Below are 14,194 nucleotides of genomic sequence, written 5' to 3'. Positions count from 1 at the left end.
TCAAATACCAAAATACCAAATACCAAAATACCAAAAAACTAAAAAATACCCAAATGCAATACCTAAGGTGCAAAAGATACCAAGCAAAAAATACCTAAGGTGTCGCACTTTTTTTTTGATAGCGCAAAAATCGAAGCTGTGGGGAACGAAGGATTCTTCCAGAAGAACTGGCCCAAAATAGAAATGTTTGAAATGGCAAGCAAACTGGCCCTGAGATAAAGGAACCTAATACACGCGGCTTGTTTTTGAGCCAGTTAGGTGATAAGAAAATGTTCGAGTGAGATTAAAAATGGGCGTTCAAAACACGGGCGCGGGCGCTGCAGTCATGTGGGAGCAGACAGCACTAGAACATTGAGTAGTTGGTGGAGGCATACGTTAATTGCAAGCCGCACTAGCAAAGTTTGCCTCAGTCAAAGGACAACGTTCGGGAAAACGCAGTAAGAACAATGTTGCGTGTGAGTGCATCGAGACCTCTTCTGAAGCTGAAGCCGGCAATCGGGGCATTTCCGAAAGGGTGTGCTACCCTGAGCGACAAAATGCGTGTCATGCATGTGTTGCTCGCGAAGGATTTCAGCAAGCTTCCCAGGATTCGATGTCTACCGCTCGTCGGAACTTCCTGGCTTCGTTACCCGCTTGTCGGTAAGTGGTTTGACTTGCACGCGATACGAACAGCCGAAGCTCGACGTTCACGTTAGACTTTGTGCGAAAATAATCGGCGCGCGTAAAAGTACAGCTTTGACAAGTACCACTCCGTGACAAGTACTATAGCCCTGTACGTACTGGGGGAAGGTTCGGTGTACGTCATCATATTTATTTTATGCGTGAGAATTGTGTGACGGCTACCTGATTGAAATTTGCCCGCTAGTTTTGCCGTAACGTGGGGAACGATGCGGTTTATTGGAGCACAAGGTTGCACATCTGGGCGAGTTGATAGTAGTTCATGGCTTACGAGCAACGCGCATGGACTAAGCGGAAAGAATAGAAACTGCAGGACAAACGCTTTGTGTAGCTGCCCCTTTAAAATGCGCCTTAGCGCTTTTCAATAAACGGCTATTAGGCGTTATAATGACTACAGGCACTTGATTAGAAGGTTGGGGCTATACAGATGATTTCGTGCACACTGGCCAGAACCGCTGCAGTTTGCTGCTTGGTCAGTTTCTGCAATTTATTGACGGTTTTAAGCCCGCTCTGTAAGCCCGTCTTCTCCGACTGTTTTATGCCCGCTCAATACACGCGGCTGACCTTTGCAACACCGACACGCCACTCCAGGTTCAATTTACGACGGTCGCAGTTGTTTTTTTCTCGGGGTATTTCTTTTAACCAATTACGAAATTGGTTGCAGTCGTGCGCGCCATTTTTGGGACCTGGAGCGGGATGGTACGCTTTAGATAGCCATCAGCTTAGGCACATACCACACGTACCACCCTACAACTCAGATACTCCCATTTGTCGGAGCGATCGCTCAGTAATTGCACTACTACAAAGAAGGTCCTCTGCGTTCCGATTGAAGGTGCGATTCATGAAACTGACTTCAAACTCGTACGCCCCGCACTCGCAGTGAATGTTGGGGCGTTCCAATCGTTTATTAACGAGCATAAATAGTTGTGCATGTGTATCAGTAGCACGAAAAACGTACATTTGATCATAGTTTGCTACAAGGTGAAAACTACACGTGTATTGTGCGTCTTGCACTGGAGAATAAGCAACGCGTGCCTTCATTCAAGCAGTGAAAACGTTCATTGCCGACTCAGAATAATGCTCTGCCGGGCATACAGGTTGGTCATACTTTGCGTTGGACCCTCATTCTGTGGCTGAGTGCACCCTACACGCTAGCAAGGGCTTCAAAAACAGTGGGTCTCATGTTCACTGCTTTTATGATAAATTTATGTGTGGCCGTATACAATTTAGGGCCAAGGTCTCTTTTTAGTAGCTTGTAGGCAACGATGAACAGTAAACAATATTCCAGTTTTCAAACACACCACTTGATATCACCAGTAAGGGGAGAAAGAAAATAAATATATCAAAAATAGACCGCTAGAGAATAAACGGAAGAGCACCATTTCCCGAATGTGCAATGGTTATGCGAGGATTAATTTTTTTCTAAACAGGTTACCTTTTTTACATAACAAAAAATACAAGTGGCTGGCGATTACGATACTCCCTAATGCGATATTTTGGCGTGCGCTGAGGCAGCACACACTCACGGGTTCTCTCGACGGCAGCGATGATGAGCCTCTGCGTCGGACGCGAATTGCGTCTCAGGAAGGGTCCGCGACCCGCGCCTAAAGGCAGAAAGCGCACACCATCGTCACGCAGCCCCCCCTCCCCCCGCCATACGTTTTCATCAGCTTCATGCCGACGAGTTTCTCGTGCGGGCACAGCATATTGCCCCCCTCCCCCACCGCACGCGAGCCGCCACGGAGAACCGCCTTCCCCTAACAATTTTGCAACACTCTGATTGATTGATTGTAGGGTTTAACGCGCCGACGCAACGCAGGCGATGAGGCGCGCCGTAGTGGAGGGCTCCGGATTCATTTTGACCACCTGGGGATCTTTAACTTGCTCCGAAATCTCGTACACACGGGCGTTTTTGCTTTTCGCCTCCATCAGAAAAGCGGCCGCCGCGGCCGGGAATCGAACCCGCGACCTCATTCTCAGCAGCGCAACGCCTTAGCCACTGAGCCACCGCGGCGGGTGGCTCAGTCCTCCTCTCCTACAACACTCTCCTCCTTTACTTTCTTTCACTATTCCGTCTTGCCATCGTTCACTCGTTCACGACGGCGACGCGGCTCAGACCAGATACGGGCACCAAAGGGCTGCGCCCTAAAACCAGAGGCGAAACCAGTGCGGTGCGGTAACCACGGCGCACTCAGCGCACTGCGGAAGCAGACATGCCAGTCACAATGAAGTAAGCCTTAACAACCAATAAGAAGACAGTGCTGGCAAAACATCCCTACCGGCTAAAGTGCCGGCTGCCGGCAGTATATCCACTTTCTGCATTATATCATGTCACTAAGAGGAGGGATGCTCTAATGTGCGTTGTAATGTTATAGACCTAAAGGTACCACCCCAGTTTCTCAAAATAATGTGTATAAGTGAGAGAAAGCGAGTGATTGCCTTTCGCGAAAAGGATGAGTCCCGAAGTGCCAAGCAGTACTTTATGCCCTGTGCCGTGCTTTGTGTTCCCTGTGCGATAGCAACCTGAAACTTACTATCCCACTTCAGCTAAGCAACATTAGAAAAATATATCAAATTGAGTGATTCAGTTAGAAAATGCTAGCCTTCATAAAAAAAAAACAGGGTACACGCGATTTGAAGTCACACGATCTACACAGATGTCGGAGGTGCACGGTACCTTGACCCCAGAAATGCAAGCGGGCAGTTATTGTTTTTAACCCAAGCAGAAGAATGTGGGGATCGTGCGGATCGTCATTGCATACAGCGTACAGGGGGGACTAAAAATTCAGAGCCCTTCCACCTCGTGAAGAGGGAAGGCCAGCAAAGCTGCGGTGCCGAGCCTCCACGTGAGGTTTGACTGGGTCGTAGTCCATGGGGCGCACGAAGCAAAACACGTTTGTTTGTAATTTGGGATTGAGCATTGTTCCTGGCTATTAACTGAAAGTCCAGTCCTGTCCAGTCACTGCTCCTCGCGCATGCTTAGAACTCCTCTTCCCCAGCCACGTGAAACGGCTATCAGGCGGCTCCGACGCAGCGTCAGCCTTAACTACTGCGCAATTGAGGCGCACACCTGGGCACGCGCCAGCGCCAGTGCGTCTGCCGCGGTTATGGCACAACACAATCCAACACAATCCACTTTAATCTAATCCAAATCCAATCCAACCCAAGCCAAGCCAAGCCAATTCAAACCAATCGAATCGAATCCAATCCATTGCCCCTCGCGCTTGCGCAGAACGGCCTTTCACGGCACACCCGAAACTGCTCAACCTCGACCAGTGTAGCTTACGCTACAAAACACACAGGAATCGTGAGTAGAAATTTATTATAGCGTGGGTATGGTAATCACGGCGCGTGCTCTATGAAGGCCCTAGGACCTTTTTAATTTTGTATGAGTTTTTCCATGCCCCGGGGGTGTGGCGCGCAGTTTTAAGATTCCGGGGATTTGAGTGGGCTCCGCAACGTGGCGCTACGCTCGCTAGCGATTCCTGTCTACATCGCTCTGAGACCGGAAACGATCTGCTGCTGCTGCTGCTGATGATGATGATTTCTATTGGTTTCCCCTTTGTATCGGGGTGATGACATGTTATCTGACCAAAAAGGACTAATATACCTATGTTTTACACTTTTGGTTCAATACTAGCGCTGCTTAGGGCAGGCACAAAAAGCTTATTAGGCACAAAATACTTTTTTTTTTCCTGTTACAGGTGGTAACTGTCCTAGGCAATATTCCCCTCTCTGCTTTTCGTCCACCAGTATTCTATAATCTTCTTTTCGTCCCCTCGACAGCCTTGAAGTTAACTTCCTCTGTGATACCCTTAAATCCTAGGGCTTCTGAAAGCCCAAATATTCCCTTCATGTAGATTTGGATGGATACCCTCACATTCTAACACGATGTGCCGCATAGTTTCTGTTTCTTTTCCGCAGACCACGCATACCCCATCATGTTGTGAATACTTCCCCACAAAACTCTTAGTTCGCAGGCAACCTGCTCTAGCCTCAAAAAGCAAAGCACTGCCCTGGGAATTATCGTAGAAATTTTCCTTTCTGATGTTCACCTTCTCAGCCCTGTACCTCTCTAACGACGTTTTAGCTGCCATTTTTTTCCCTCCATTTATTCGTTTCAATCTGCCTTGCCTCTTTTTTGGTTACCTTGGCTGTTTTGGATTCCCCACTGTTCTTTCCGTATTTCATCGTTAGCCTTCTAGTCTTTCTTAACCACTGCATGTCCATGCTTTTCAAGTATAGGTACCTAAATACCTTAGCTGCCCACCTTCGTTGATCCATTGCCCTCAACCTCATCTCAAAGCATATTTTACTCTGAGCTTCTCTAACTTCATACGACGCCCAGCCCATATCCCCCTGAACTGCTTCGTTAGTTGTTTTTCCATGCGCGCCTAAGGCCAAACGTCCTACCGTTCTCTGGTTTACTTCAAGGCCTGATAGAACGTCTGATTTTAAGCAGAGTACAGCATTCGCAAACGTGAGACCCAGAACCATTACTCCTTTCCACATTCCTCTTACTACTTCATATTTGTTATACCCCCACAGAGCTCTATGCTTCATTATAGCTGCGTTTCGCTTTCCCTTAACCTTAAGTTGCTCCTCGTGAGTACTTAAGTAGTTGTCCCCTTCGTTTATCCACACTCCCAAATATTTATATTCCTTCACTTTAGGTAATTCGCCTTGCTGGATAGACACTACGTCGGTGGTAGCGTCATTGAAAACCATTATTCCTGATTTTTCTGCACTGAAATTTAATCCGAGGTCAGTGGCTTCCTGGCCGCAAATATTTATTAGCCGCTGCATATCGGTTTGGTTATCAGCTAAAAGAACAATGTCGTCTGCGTATAACATTCCCGGAATATGCTGTTGTACCACTTCGCCTTGCAGCATATGGGTTAGGCTAAACCCTACTTGACTTTCTTCCAGCTTCTTTTCTAACCCTGCCATGTAAAGCATGAACAGTATTGGGCTCAAAGGGCATCCCTGTTTCAGTCCCCGATGGATGTTGACCTGCTGGGCGCATTTCTGTCCTTCCCAAGTAAGGTGCACTCTATTGTCTTTATAGATTGCTATAAGGAACTGTACTAACTCGTCATCTAATCCCTGGAGTTTCAGCATTCTCCACAGCCGTTCTCTGTTTACGTTGTCATATGCCCCTTTAATGTCCAAGAACGTAATCCATAGTGGTCTCTTCTGTGCTTTCGCAATTTCAATGCATTGCGTTATCACGAACAGATTGTCATCCAGTCGCCTGTCTTGTCTAAATCCATTCTGCAGTTCCCCAAGTATTTAATTTTCTTCCATCCATGCTTGAATTTCTGATTTTATCGCCTGCATTACGAATCTATACACCACTGACGTTACTGTGAGTGGTCTGTATGAATCAATACTGGCTTTGTCTCCTCTGCCTTTATATATTAAATTCATCCTACTTTCCAACCAGTCCTCTGGTGTTTGTTTGGTTTCTATCACCTTATCTATTGCCCTCATAAACTATTCCTTACTTTTAGGTCCAAGTAGGTTTATCAGTTGCATTGGTATTCCGTCCGGGCCCACTGCTGTCTGGGGGGAAACCTTTTGCTCTGCTTTTTTCCAATCAAGGTTGCTCAAACTTATTTCCCTTTCCGCGGTCTTTTGTGGCGCTGATGTTATCGGTGCAGGTTTCCCTACCACTATTGTCCTAAACTTCTCACTAATCACTCGATGAATATGCGCCAACGCGTGCTCTCCTTCTAAATGTTCCCCCTCCTCATCAATCAGGAATTTTTGATGGTTATTGTTTTTTGAGCTTAGTGATTTTACATGGTTCCAAAACTTCTTGGATGCGCTTTTGTCCTTCTTTCGTATTTCTGCCATCCATTGTTCGCTTTTCTGCTTGATCTTTGCTTGCACCATTTTCTGCACTTCTAGTTTTTTCCCACGGTAGACCTCCCACTTTTCCTTCACTACTTCCGGTTCCATACCAGTTCTTTTTGCTTCTCTATGTTCTCTCGAAGCCTTTCTTCGCTGGTCAATAGCCTCTTTTATTTCCTTATTCCACCAGCTTCTCGGCTTTCTCTTCCCTTTCCATCGGTTTCGTTCCTTTGCTTCATTCATCTTACCGTTATCAGCGCAATTATTTCGTCGTAATCCAATTTTTTGCCTGGGTATTTATTGATTTCATCTTCCAATCTATCAGCGATGATCTTTAACTGCTCATTATTCAAATTATTTCCTACTATTGTACCTATTTCTGCATTTGTCCGGGTTGGGCCTCCAAAGTGCAAGCTAAACCGCTTGTGGTCGCTTCCTAAGCTGTCTGTTCCATTTTCATCTATCGTCATTTCCCGCAGCCTTCCGTATACTGTCTCGGATACTAAACTGTAGTCTATGCTGGACTGTCTGTTACCGCTTTCCCACGTTATTTGTCCGTCACACTTGCTTTCCGTGTTTACTATTACAAGCCCGTTTTCCTGGCATAGATCTATCACTAGAGAACCGTTGTGGTCTGTGTATCCATCCAAACCTTCTATATGGGCATTCATATCTCCAACTATGATTATTTCGCCCGAATCTTTGAACTCGTTTATATCTCTTCTCAAACAGTTTACCATTTCCTCATTTTCCTCCCTAGCACTACTTCCGGTTCACAGATACACCACTCCTAACCATGTATTTTTCCCCTCTATGGTGCCTCTAACCCATAGAAGCTCTTTACACCTTTCATGCACTCTCTGCCAGTCGGTCCCTTGTTTAATGAGCATGCCAACACCTCCCCCTTTCTTCATTCCTGTGGTCCTGTTGCAACCTTCCCAGACATAATTGTCTATGATAGGTGGGGCTTCTAGGTCCCGGAGGTGAGTCTCGGCTAAAGCGTACACGTCTATTCCTTCCCGTTCAAGTTGCTTTTAAATTTCCACCCACTTATCTGGCTTTCTGCCTCCCTGCATATTTATGTAGCTGATTAAATATTTATTGCATTTGTTTTTCCCTTTCCGCTTACGGGGTCTGTGTTTGTCTTTTACAGAATTGTTTGCTCCATTGTTTCCACCCAAATGGCTTCTGTCAACGCTCTCAGTTACGTCCGTAGGATCTCCGTTTAGCTCTAGGCCTGGCTGCCTCCCAGCGTTGAGTGTGCATGTGTCTCTTGCTTCCCCTTTGTCTCCTAGTTTGCCTTCCTTAGCTGCGCGGGGCCCCCTAAAAAAGCTACCGCTCTCCCACCTAAGCACCACCCCACCTTGTTTCCTAGCCTGGGGCTGAAGTGAATCCCGTCCCACTGAAAAGCTTGCCTATGTCCGATGCTGCCCACTACCCTGTTCACGTCTATCACTTCCAGCCCAAGTTCCCTGCCGCACCTCACGATCTCGCTGTTAGCAGCGAGTACTACCCGTTCGGTGTGCACGCCCTGCTTCATCACCTCCGGCACGGTGCAGACTGCAATGCGCACATTTGGGGCCGTCGCCCGCAGGTCCTTTACCCCCTTCGCTATCTCCTGGCCAAGTTTTCCCTCCTCTCCCTTTAGAACATCGTTAAGCCCCGCGGCAATCACCACATGGTTTCTAGCTTTACTAGACAAGGCCAGCTGCCCCTTCGCTGCAGTCATCACCGTCTGCATCGTTTGACCTGGGAAACACCCCACCTTCACCCCACCTTCACCTTCACCCGCTGGATCCTAGCTATTTACAGCTTTGCTGTAACAGCTTTGCTGTAAAAAGAACGCGAACGGGGCGCACAGCCTCCGACGCATGCTGCACCATCTGCTGCAAAGTCAGTAAACTGCGCTCATGCGCACTTCTTCAAAAGCGTTTGAGGGTGTGGCGTACGTTTACGGGAAAGGCTTGATCAAGAAGTGACGCTGGTCGTTTATTTTGAGGCGCCTTTTCACGCTGCGCCGCCACTGAGCAGAAGGATCGCTGAAGGGAAACATGCTAGCTACAATCATCCTGCTGCGCGCAGACGCCTCAAAATAAATGACCCGCGTCGCTTCTTTAACAAATATTTCTCCTAACAGTAGGCCGCACTCTCAAACGCTCAGGAAGAACTACGCATGCGCGCAGTCTACTGACAGTGTTGCCAGACGGTGTGGCATGCGTCGGAGGCTGTGTGCTCCGTTGTTCGTATTTCTTTTAATCGCCCCTGCATACGACGTCATGAGCACAGCATTAGTCTTCTTTGAAAGGTACCTAGCATATAATAATGGTGCAACATCTATGCATCCTACATGCGTGCAACACGAGAAACCGCTGTCTTCATAAAGAGAACATTTTGTCTGCAATGTTTCGACATTGTACTTGGGGCTAAACTGCAGCAACTGATTTGAATTTGATAGAGGCATGTTGCACGCGAAGCATCGAGTTTCAGGCATCAGGGCTATATCCCTTAACACGTTCTGAAGAAAGGATTTCTTTTTAGTGTTGCTCTCGTTTTTTATGCTACGTATTTACATCTTTGCCAGAGGCCGTGGGAGGAGATAGTTGTGGTCGTTCCCCTTCTCCCAGTGCCTTTTTTAAAAATCATTTTCGCCTGAACGTGTATGCAGAGGGTTTGAGCATATGCTGTGGGCAGGCTGCACTGATTTGTGCTACAAGAGCAGACGCCCCGTTTCACATTACATGGCGGGTATTTTTGCATATCTTGCCTGTGACGTCCCCACAGCCCTCTCTGGTGTACTGCTGTCTGTTTCCCTAGTGCTTCTCGAGATGAAAGCGGTAGATAAGTTCGCAGCCTTTCAGCGTGCAAGCGGTGCTCAAACATGGCAGCCTACAGTGACGTCAGTGCCGTTCATGTGTACAAAAGATCACGCATTCGACCGTGCTTCTGTTAATAAAATGCAGGCTACGTAACCGTCACTGCCCTGCTTGAGATATCAAGAGCAACATTCACCACGCGTAAAGCCATTGAAACGCGCAAAAAGGCGTCTGGAGCGATGACGTGATCTAAAAAGCCGCGATCAAATTGTGGTGCTTTTAGGTGGCGAGGATCACACGACGCCACGGCATATTTTGTGGCAGGCCAACAATGGTCTATATAAAAAAGGAAACAGTCATATATCTTCGCCCGTTTTCCTACGAAGCGACACTTCATGGAGTGTTCTACAAAACATCGGCATTGCGCATCAGGTACAGGGCGATAGCTGCTAAGGATTTGGGACCCACTTATAGAAGCTCTGGCGTGCATTGTAGGTGCACTTATGGGGAAGAGTAGCCGGCTCACAGCAACCTCTGTACGTTACAGGTGGCTTCATAGGCAAGAGTGAGCCAGTGGGGTGGGTAGGTGGGTAGGCTGACTGCTGATTAAGCTAGTTCTCCGTTTCTTGAAGAAATGGTGTACAGCAGCCAGAAATAGCGCCAACGAGGTACTCCTGAGGGTGATTGTCGGAAGTGCGACGTAGTCGAGAACAGTTGCGACAGTCGCGTACGAGCAATGACAATAACAATACCGACAAGCAGCGCCGGCCTCGACAGCAAATAACGATGACGACTAGCGGCAGGCAGACGCCGCAGCAGTTAGTTTTTGCCGTCGTAAACACGGCACGAAAGCCAAAGGTCGTAGCTGCACGAACAATCATGAGAAACGTTGTTGCAATAGCAACAACGTGGTGCGTGGTTTTGAGAACAGACATTTTGGTGACAATCTGCGTATGCGTAGTTTGAATGAGTAATGGTTGGTGGCGTCCAAACTTGCTATAGAAAGACAATAGTTCGGCATTAGTTTGGCGCTCGTTCACCGTACCTGTATATTATTTCGTTCGGGCGTTGGGTAAAAACTTTAAACTTCACTATGTTGTTCCACATTTTACACGAGGCGAATATCGCTGAACACACGCTTGCGCAGGCGAGCTTGTCAACTCTCGGCAGACTTTTCATGCGTAATCCTAAGCCTAACTCGCCGAGTATCACACATCACCGACACCCTTGAGCTGCGGAAAAATGCATAAAAGGCAAAGTTAACACACCAGTAATTATAATAACTGTACATCATTTGTGAACAAAGACAAAAAACAAAACTAAATTCCCTCAGAGCGCAATGTCACCCAATCTAACCAAATGCAAAAGTAACCGAAGAGAAGCTAAATTGGGCAACCCACAACCAAGTCTGTCTAGAAAATTAACTAACAATGCATACAAATGGCACAAGAAATCTTACGCTTTAGTAGACAATTCCCACAATTTCTGTGCATTTTTTGCCGTGCGCTCAGAACGGAGTCCCAAAGACTATAGCAACTTGCAACATTTTCACCCTACGCTGTTGCGAAGTCGGATACTAACTGTATAGCGTGAACTAGCGCCAAACGGCGCCGAGGACCAAATAAAAATGCTCACATGCTGAGCGATGCTCGTTCCATACTAAGTTTGAAAATAAACTGTCGTAAGCCACTAAACCGAAAGCTTTCTTAGTGGGACAGTTGGCGTCGTGTCAAAAAAGTAATGCATTTCCCTTTAGACCGGGGTCGACCGAAAAGCTTTGATAAGATGTCTGGACACATGGCGAGTGTTTGAAACCGGGCTTCCAATGTGTCAAAGCGGTTACTTGAAAATCACGAAAAAGGAAACATTTTAGTTAAGACAATAGACGTATCGATCACGAAGGAGTAAAGTAGTGCCTTCATCTCAAAAACCACCTATCGGTGTATATTTAGATTGTTCGTAGACACGTTTGCTTACTGTGGTAAAAATCGTCGCATGGGTAAGTTCTCCGTTTGCGATTCGGATGTTTGAAGGTTTAAAGATCGATCAGACGCACTTTCATTGGATTGGACGAAGCTTGCCCGCTTCTCTGAACTTCCTTTAGGAAGAATTGTAAAGTTTTTTTCTACTGCAAACACGTGGGAAGTTACCTGGATGCGAACTGTGAACTGAAAGCCACGCCCTCCGTTATCCTTAGTTGAATGTATCGTGATTATATGCATGGGCATTCTGTCGGGAGCACGAGTAGTCCAGTTATGCCGTGACAGTTTTTCTGTTTGTGTAAACGTTTTCAAAGTTCAAGCTTTTCAAACAAAGCACAGAAGCCGCGTATCATAGTTTATCTGTGATGCATAGCTGCCTGGTACAAACGGAGCTTTCCGCAACGTTGTAAAGTAAAATTTAGTTTAATTTGGGTTTGATATCCGAATACTACGCCTGTGCTATTAGGCTTGGAGTAGTTGAGAGCTGTGGATGAATTTAAGTCTCTTGGGTGTGCAATTGGTGCATGCACTTTTTTGTGAAGTTTCGGCGCTTGTGTCTTGTTTACCCAGCTCGGGCTCCGACTGCAATTAAAAAAAAACAGCGGTAATTTTGTAAACTTTTCTCTAAATTTTGAACGCTTTCAGACTGCAGTCAACAAACCAATCCAGTACTTAAAATAGTGGGTCGCGAAGTACAGGAGCGGTCATTGTTAGAGGTAAGACGGAGCGCGTGGTCGGGCTCCCCGGAGCGCCACGACGGATGCCGCGGGAAACTTGCGGCACATGCGCACTCAGTGCCAGAGGCGGAGATAGCTGCAAATCGTCTGCTAAGGTTTCTCCAACTTTCAACACGGCTGCAGTGCGCGTGTGATGAAGTGGAAAGAACCGCAGCAAAGGACGCGTAGCTATCTCCGCCTCTGGTACTGATTACGCATGTGCCGCAAGTTTCCCGGCCGCCTGCAAGTGGCGCTCCGCGGTGCGCGGCCACGCGCTCCGCGTTACCTCTAACTGTGGCCGCGCCTGTACCTCAGCCAAACATTATTGATCTATGCCCATCAGGTAGAAACTTCCTCAAAAAATTGTCTTTCTTTCTCGGCATTGGCGTTCTTCGAGTGCTTGAATTACGTCATTAGAGTTATGTACCGGCTAACCGCCGGCTTTTTTTTCCGTTGCAACAATAAGCGAATTCGGTAGCAGAAAAGGCAGGCGGATCTCATGCGATTAACTTACCGCGCAGTGCCGCTTTGGGCCGGCGATAATATAGTTTCTATAAAGATTCCATACCCGACGGCAAGCGTTTATCGGAAGTGTTGCAGGGTCGACTAATTATTTGTCGTGCACGCAGGCATTCCTGAGGACATGCACGAGGCAGCATGGCAAATGTACCGGCGCTACGGGCCCGTCGCTGTTGAAGAGAATCCCGGCCGAGAAACCATAGTGCACCTCTTCAGCGCCGAGGACTTTCGATTCGTGTTCCGATACGAAGGAAAGGTGCTGTACCGCTTAGGTTTGTACCCACTCAAAGCCTACAAGAAGGCCAGAGGCGAGCTATCTCCTGACTATGGAGTCTCGAATGGGTACGTACTCTCCACCAGAGTCACACTCCTCGAAACAGTCTATGTCGAAGGCGAAAGCATTGCGTACTATATTGTGGCGGTTACCTTTTATATACACTTTCATCTGTGGTCAAAGCAGCCACGCAATCATGTCATCGTTAATAATATTATTCCACCTTAACCCCTCTTAATTTATATTAGATAATCTATCATAACTAACGTTAAAACACCTTAGTCCATCCTAATGTATTCTAACCTACGTTAGTCTATGTTGGCCTACCATTCCCTGCCTTCATTTGCCTTTTTGCCAGCTTGATTTCCCGTTGTTTCCATCTTGACTCTGCCCCAATAAACCCTTATAGTTCTTAATCCATCTTACTCCACCTTATTTCCTACCTTATTACACTTAGAGTCGGCCTAAGCAATCTTCGTTCATCTCAGTCTACCTTTATACATGCTAATGCGCCTTGAATAGAACAGGATAAATTCGATCTTCATTATGCAAGATTAGCTCTTAGCTTGACAAAGTAAGCAGCGTTAGAAGGAACTAGCCACTAACTTTGTGTCCATCAATGATCACCTAGAACAGTTGCGCTATTCAAGTCTTGCGCGTAAGTGGAAGCTTCTCTAAAATTTTTACACCAGCTTACTTTCCGGATCTGGTACTGGGCCCACACACCGGTTTCGCCACCCGCGGTTTACAATATTTGATGTGCACTTTATTTCTGTTATGCTCTAAGTGACTTAGCAAGCCGTGTAAAAATGGAGCAGAGGTTTTAAGTCAGCCACAACGTTTGTTATACCCCCAGGAAGGTATCTTAAAATTAGCATAAACACACTGAAAAAACAAACCGTGAATTGAGATGTTCAGCGTCGGTGTTAAACGAACGGGTGGATTCACTCGCCGAAGCTGCAGCTGCTCTACAAGGATGGGCGTAGTGGATGGCTTGGAATTAAAACTAAGACAAGATCTTTAACGCCGGAATTGAACGCACACCTAAAGTAAATAACGGCGTATAGTCTAATATATATAAATACAACTACATGTGAACTAAGGGCTCAACAATGTAGCTGATACTTTGTTTCCGTGCATGAGAGCATTAGTCCAGTACATGCTGGGGTGATTCTGTGTTATATAATATGTCCTTCATTATTCCAAAAGAAGCGGGGAACATCTCTTCCCGTAACCGGACATAGCTCCCATATATATGGTGTGTATGACATCGTTGAATCTAGTACGTATGAAATTGCTTCGTTCGATTAATTCTCTTTATATTCGACAAATTCGCAATCAATTTTTCATTCAGCG

General features: G+C 46.7%; 1 protein-coding gene across 1 annotated transcript in view; it reads left to right on the top strand.

Annotated features, from left to right (window-relative positions):
• The first annotated feature begins 304 nt into the window (after positions 1–304).
• LOC144141402 (putative cytochrome P450 12a5, mitochondrial) overlaps positions 305–14,194 on the top strand; it is a 29,440-nt gene continuing 15,550 nt past the window's right edge. Inside the window, exons 1-2 of the mRNA XM_077672971.1 lie at positions 305–639; positions 12,675–12,906. Of these exons, the coding sequence (XP_077529097.1) occupies positions 447–639; positions 12,675–12,906 (425 nt within the window). The 5' untranslated portion in view covers positions 305–446. The remainder of the gene's footprint in view (positions 640–12,674; positions 12,907–14,194) is intronic.

This window comes from Haemaphysalis longicornis, unplaced genomic scaffold (assembly GCF_048455015.1).
Source record: "Haemaphysalis longicornis isolate Haplotype H1 unplaced genomic scaffold, Haemaphysalis longicornis Haplotype H1 scaffold_6, whole genome shotgun sequence".
NCBI classification, from domain to species: Eukaryota; Metazoa; Arthropoda; class Arachnida; order Ixodida; family Ixodidae; genus Haemaphysalis; species Haemaphysalis longicornis.
Note: the sequence above shows the minus strand (reverse complement) of the source record. Positions and strands in the feature narration are given on the sequence as shown.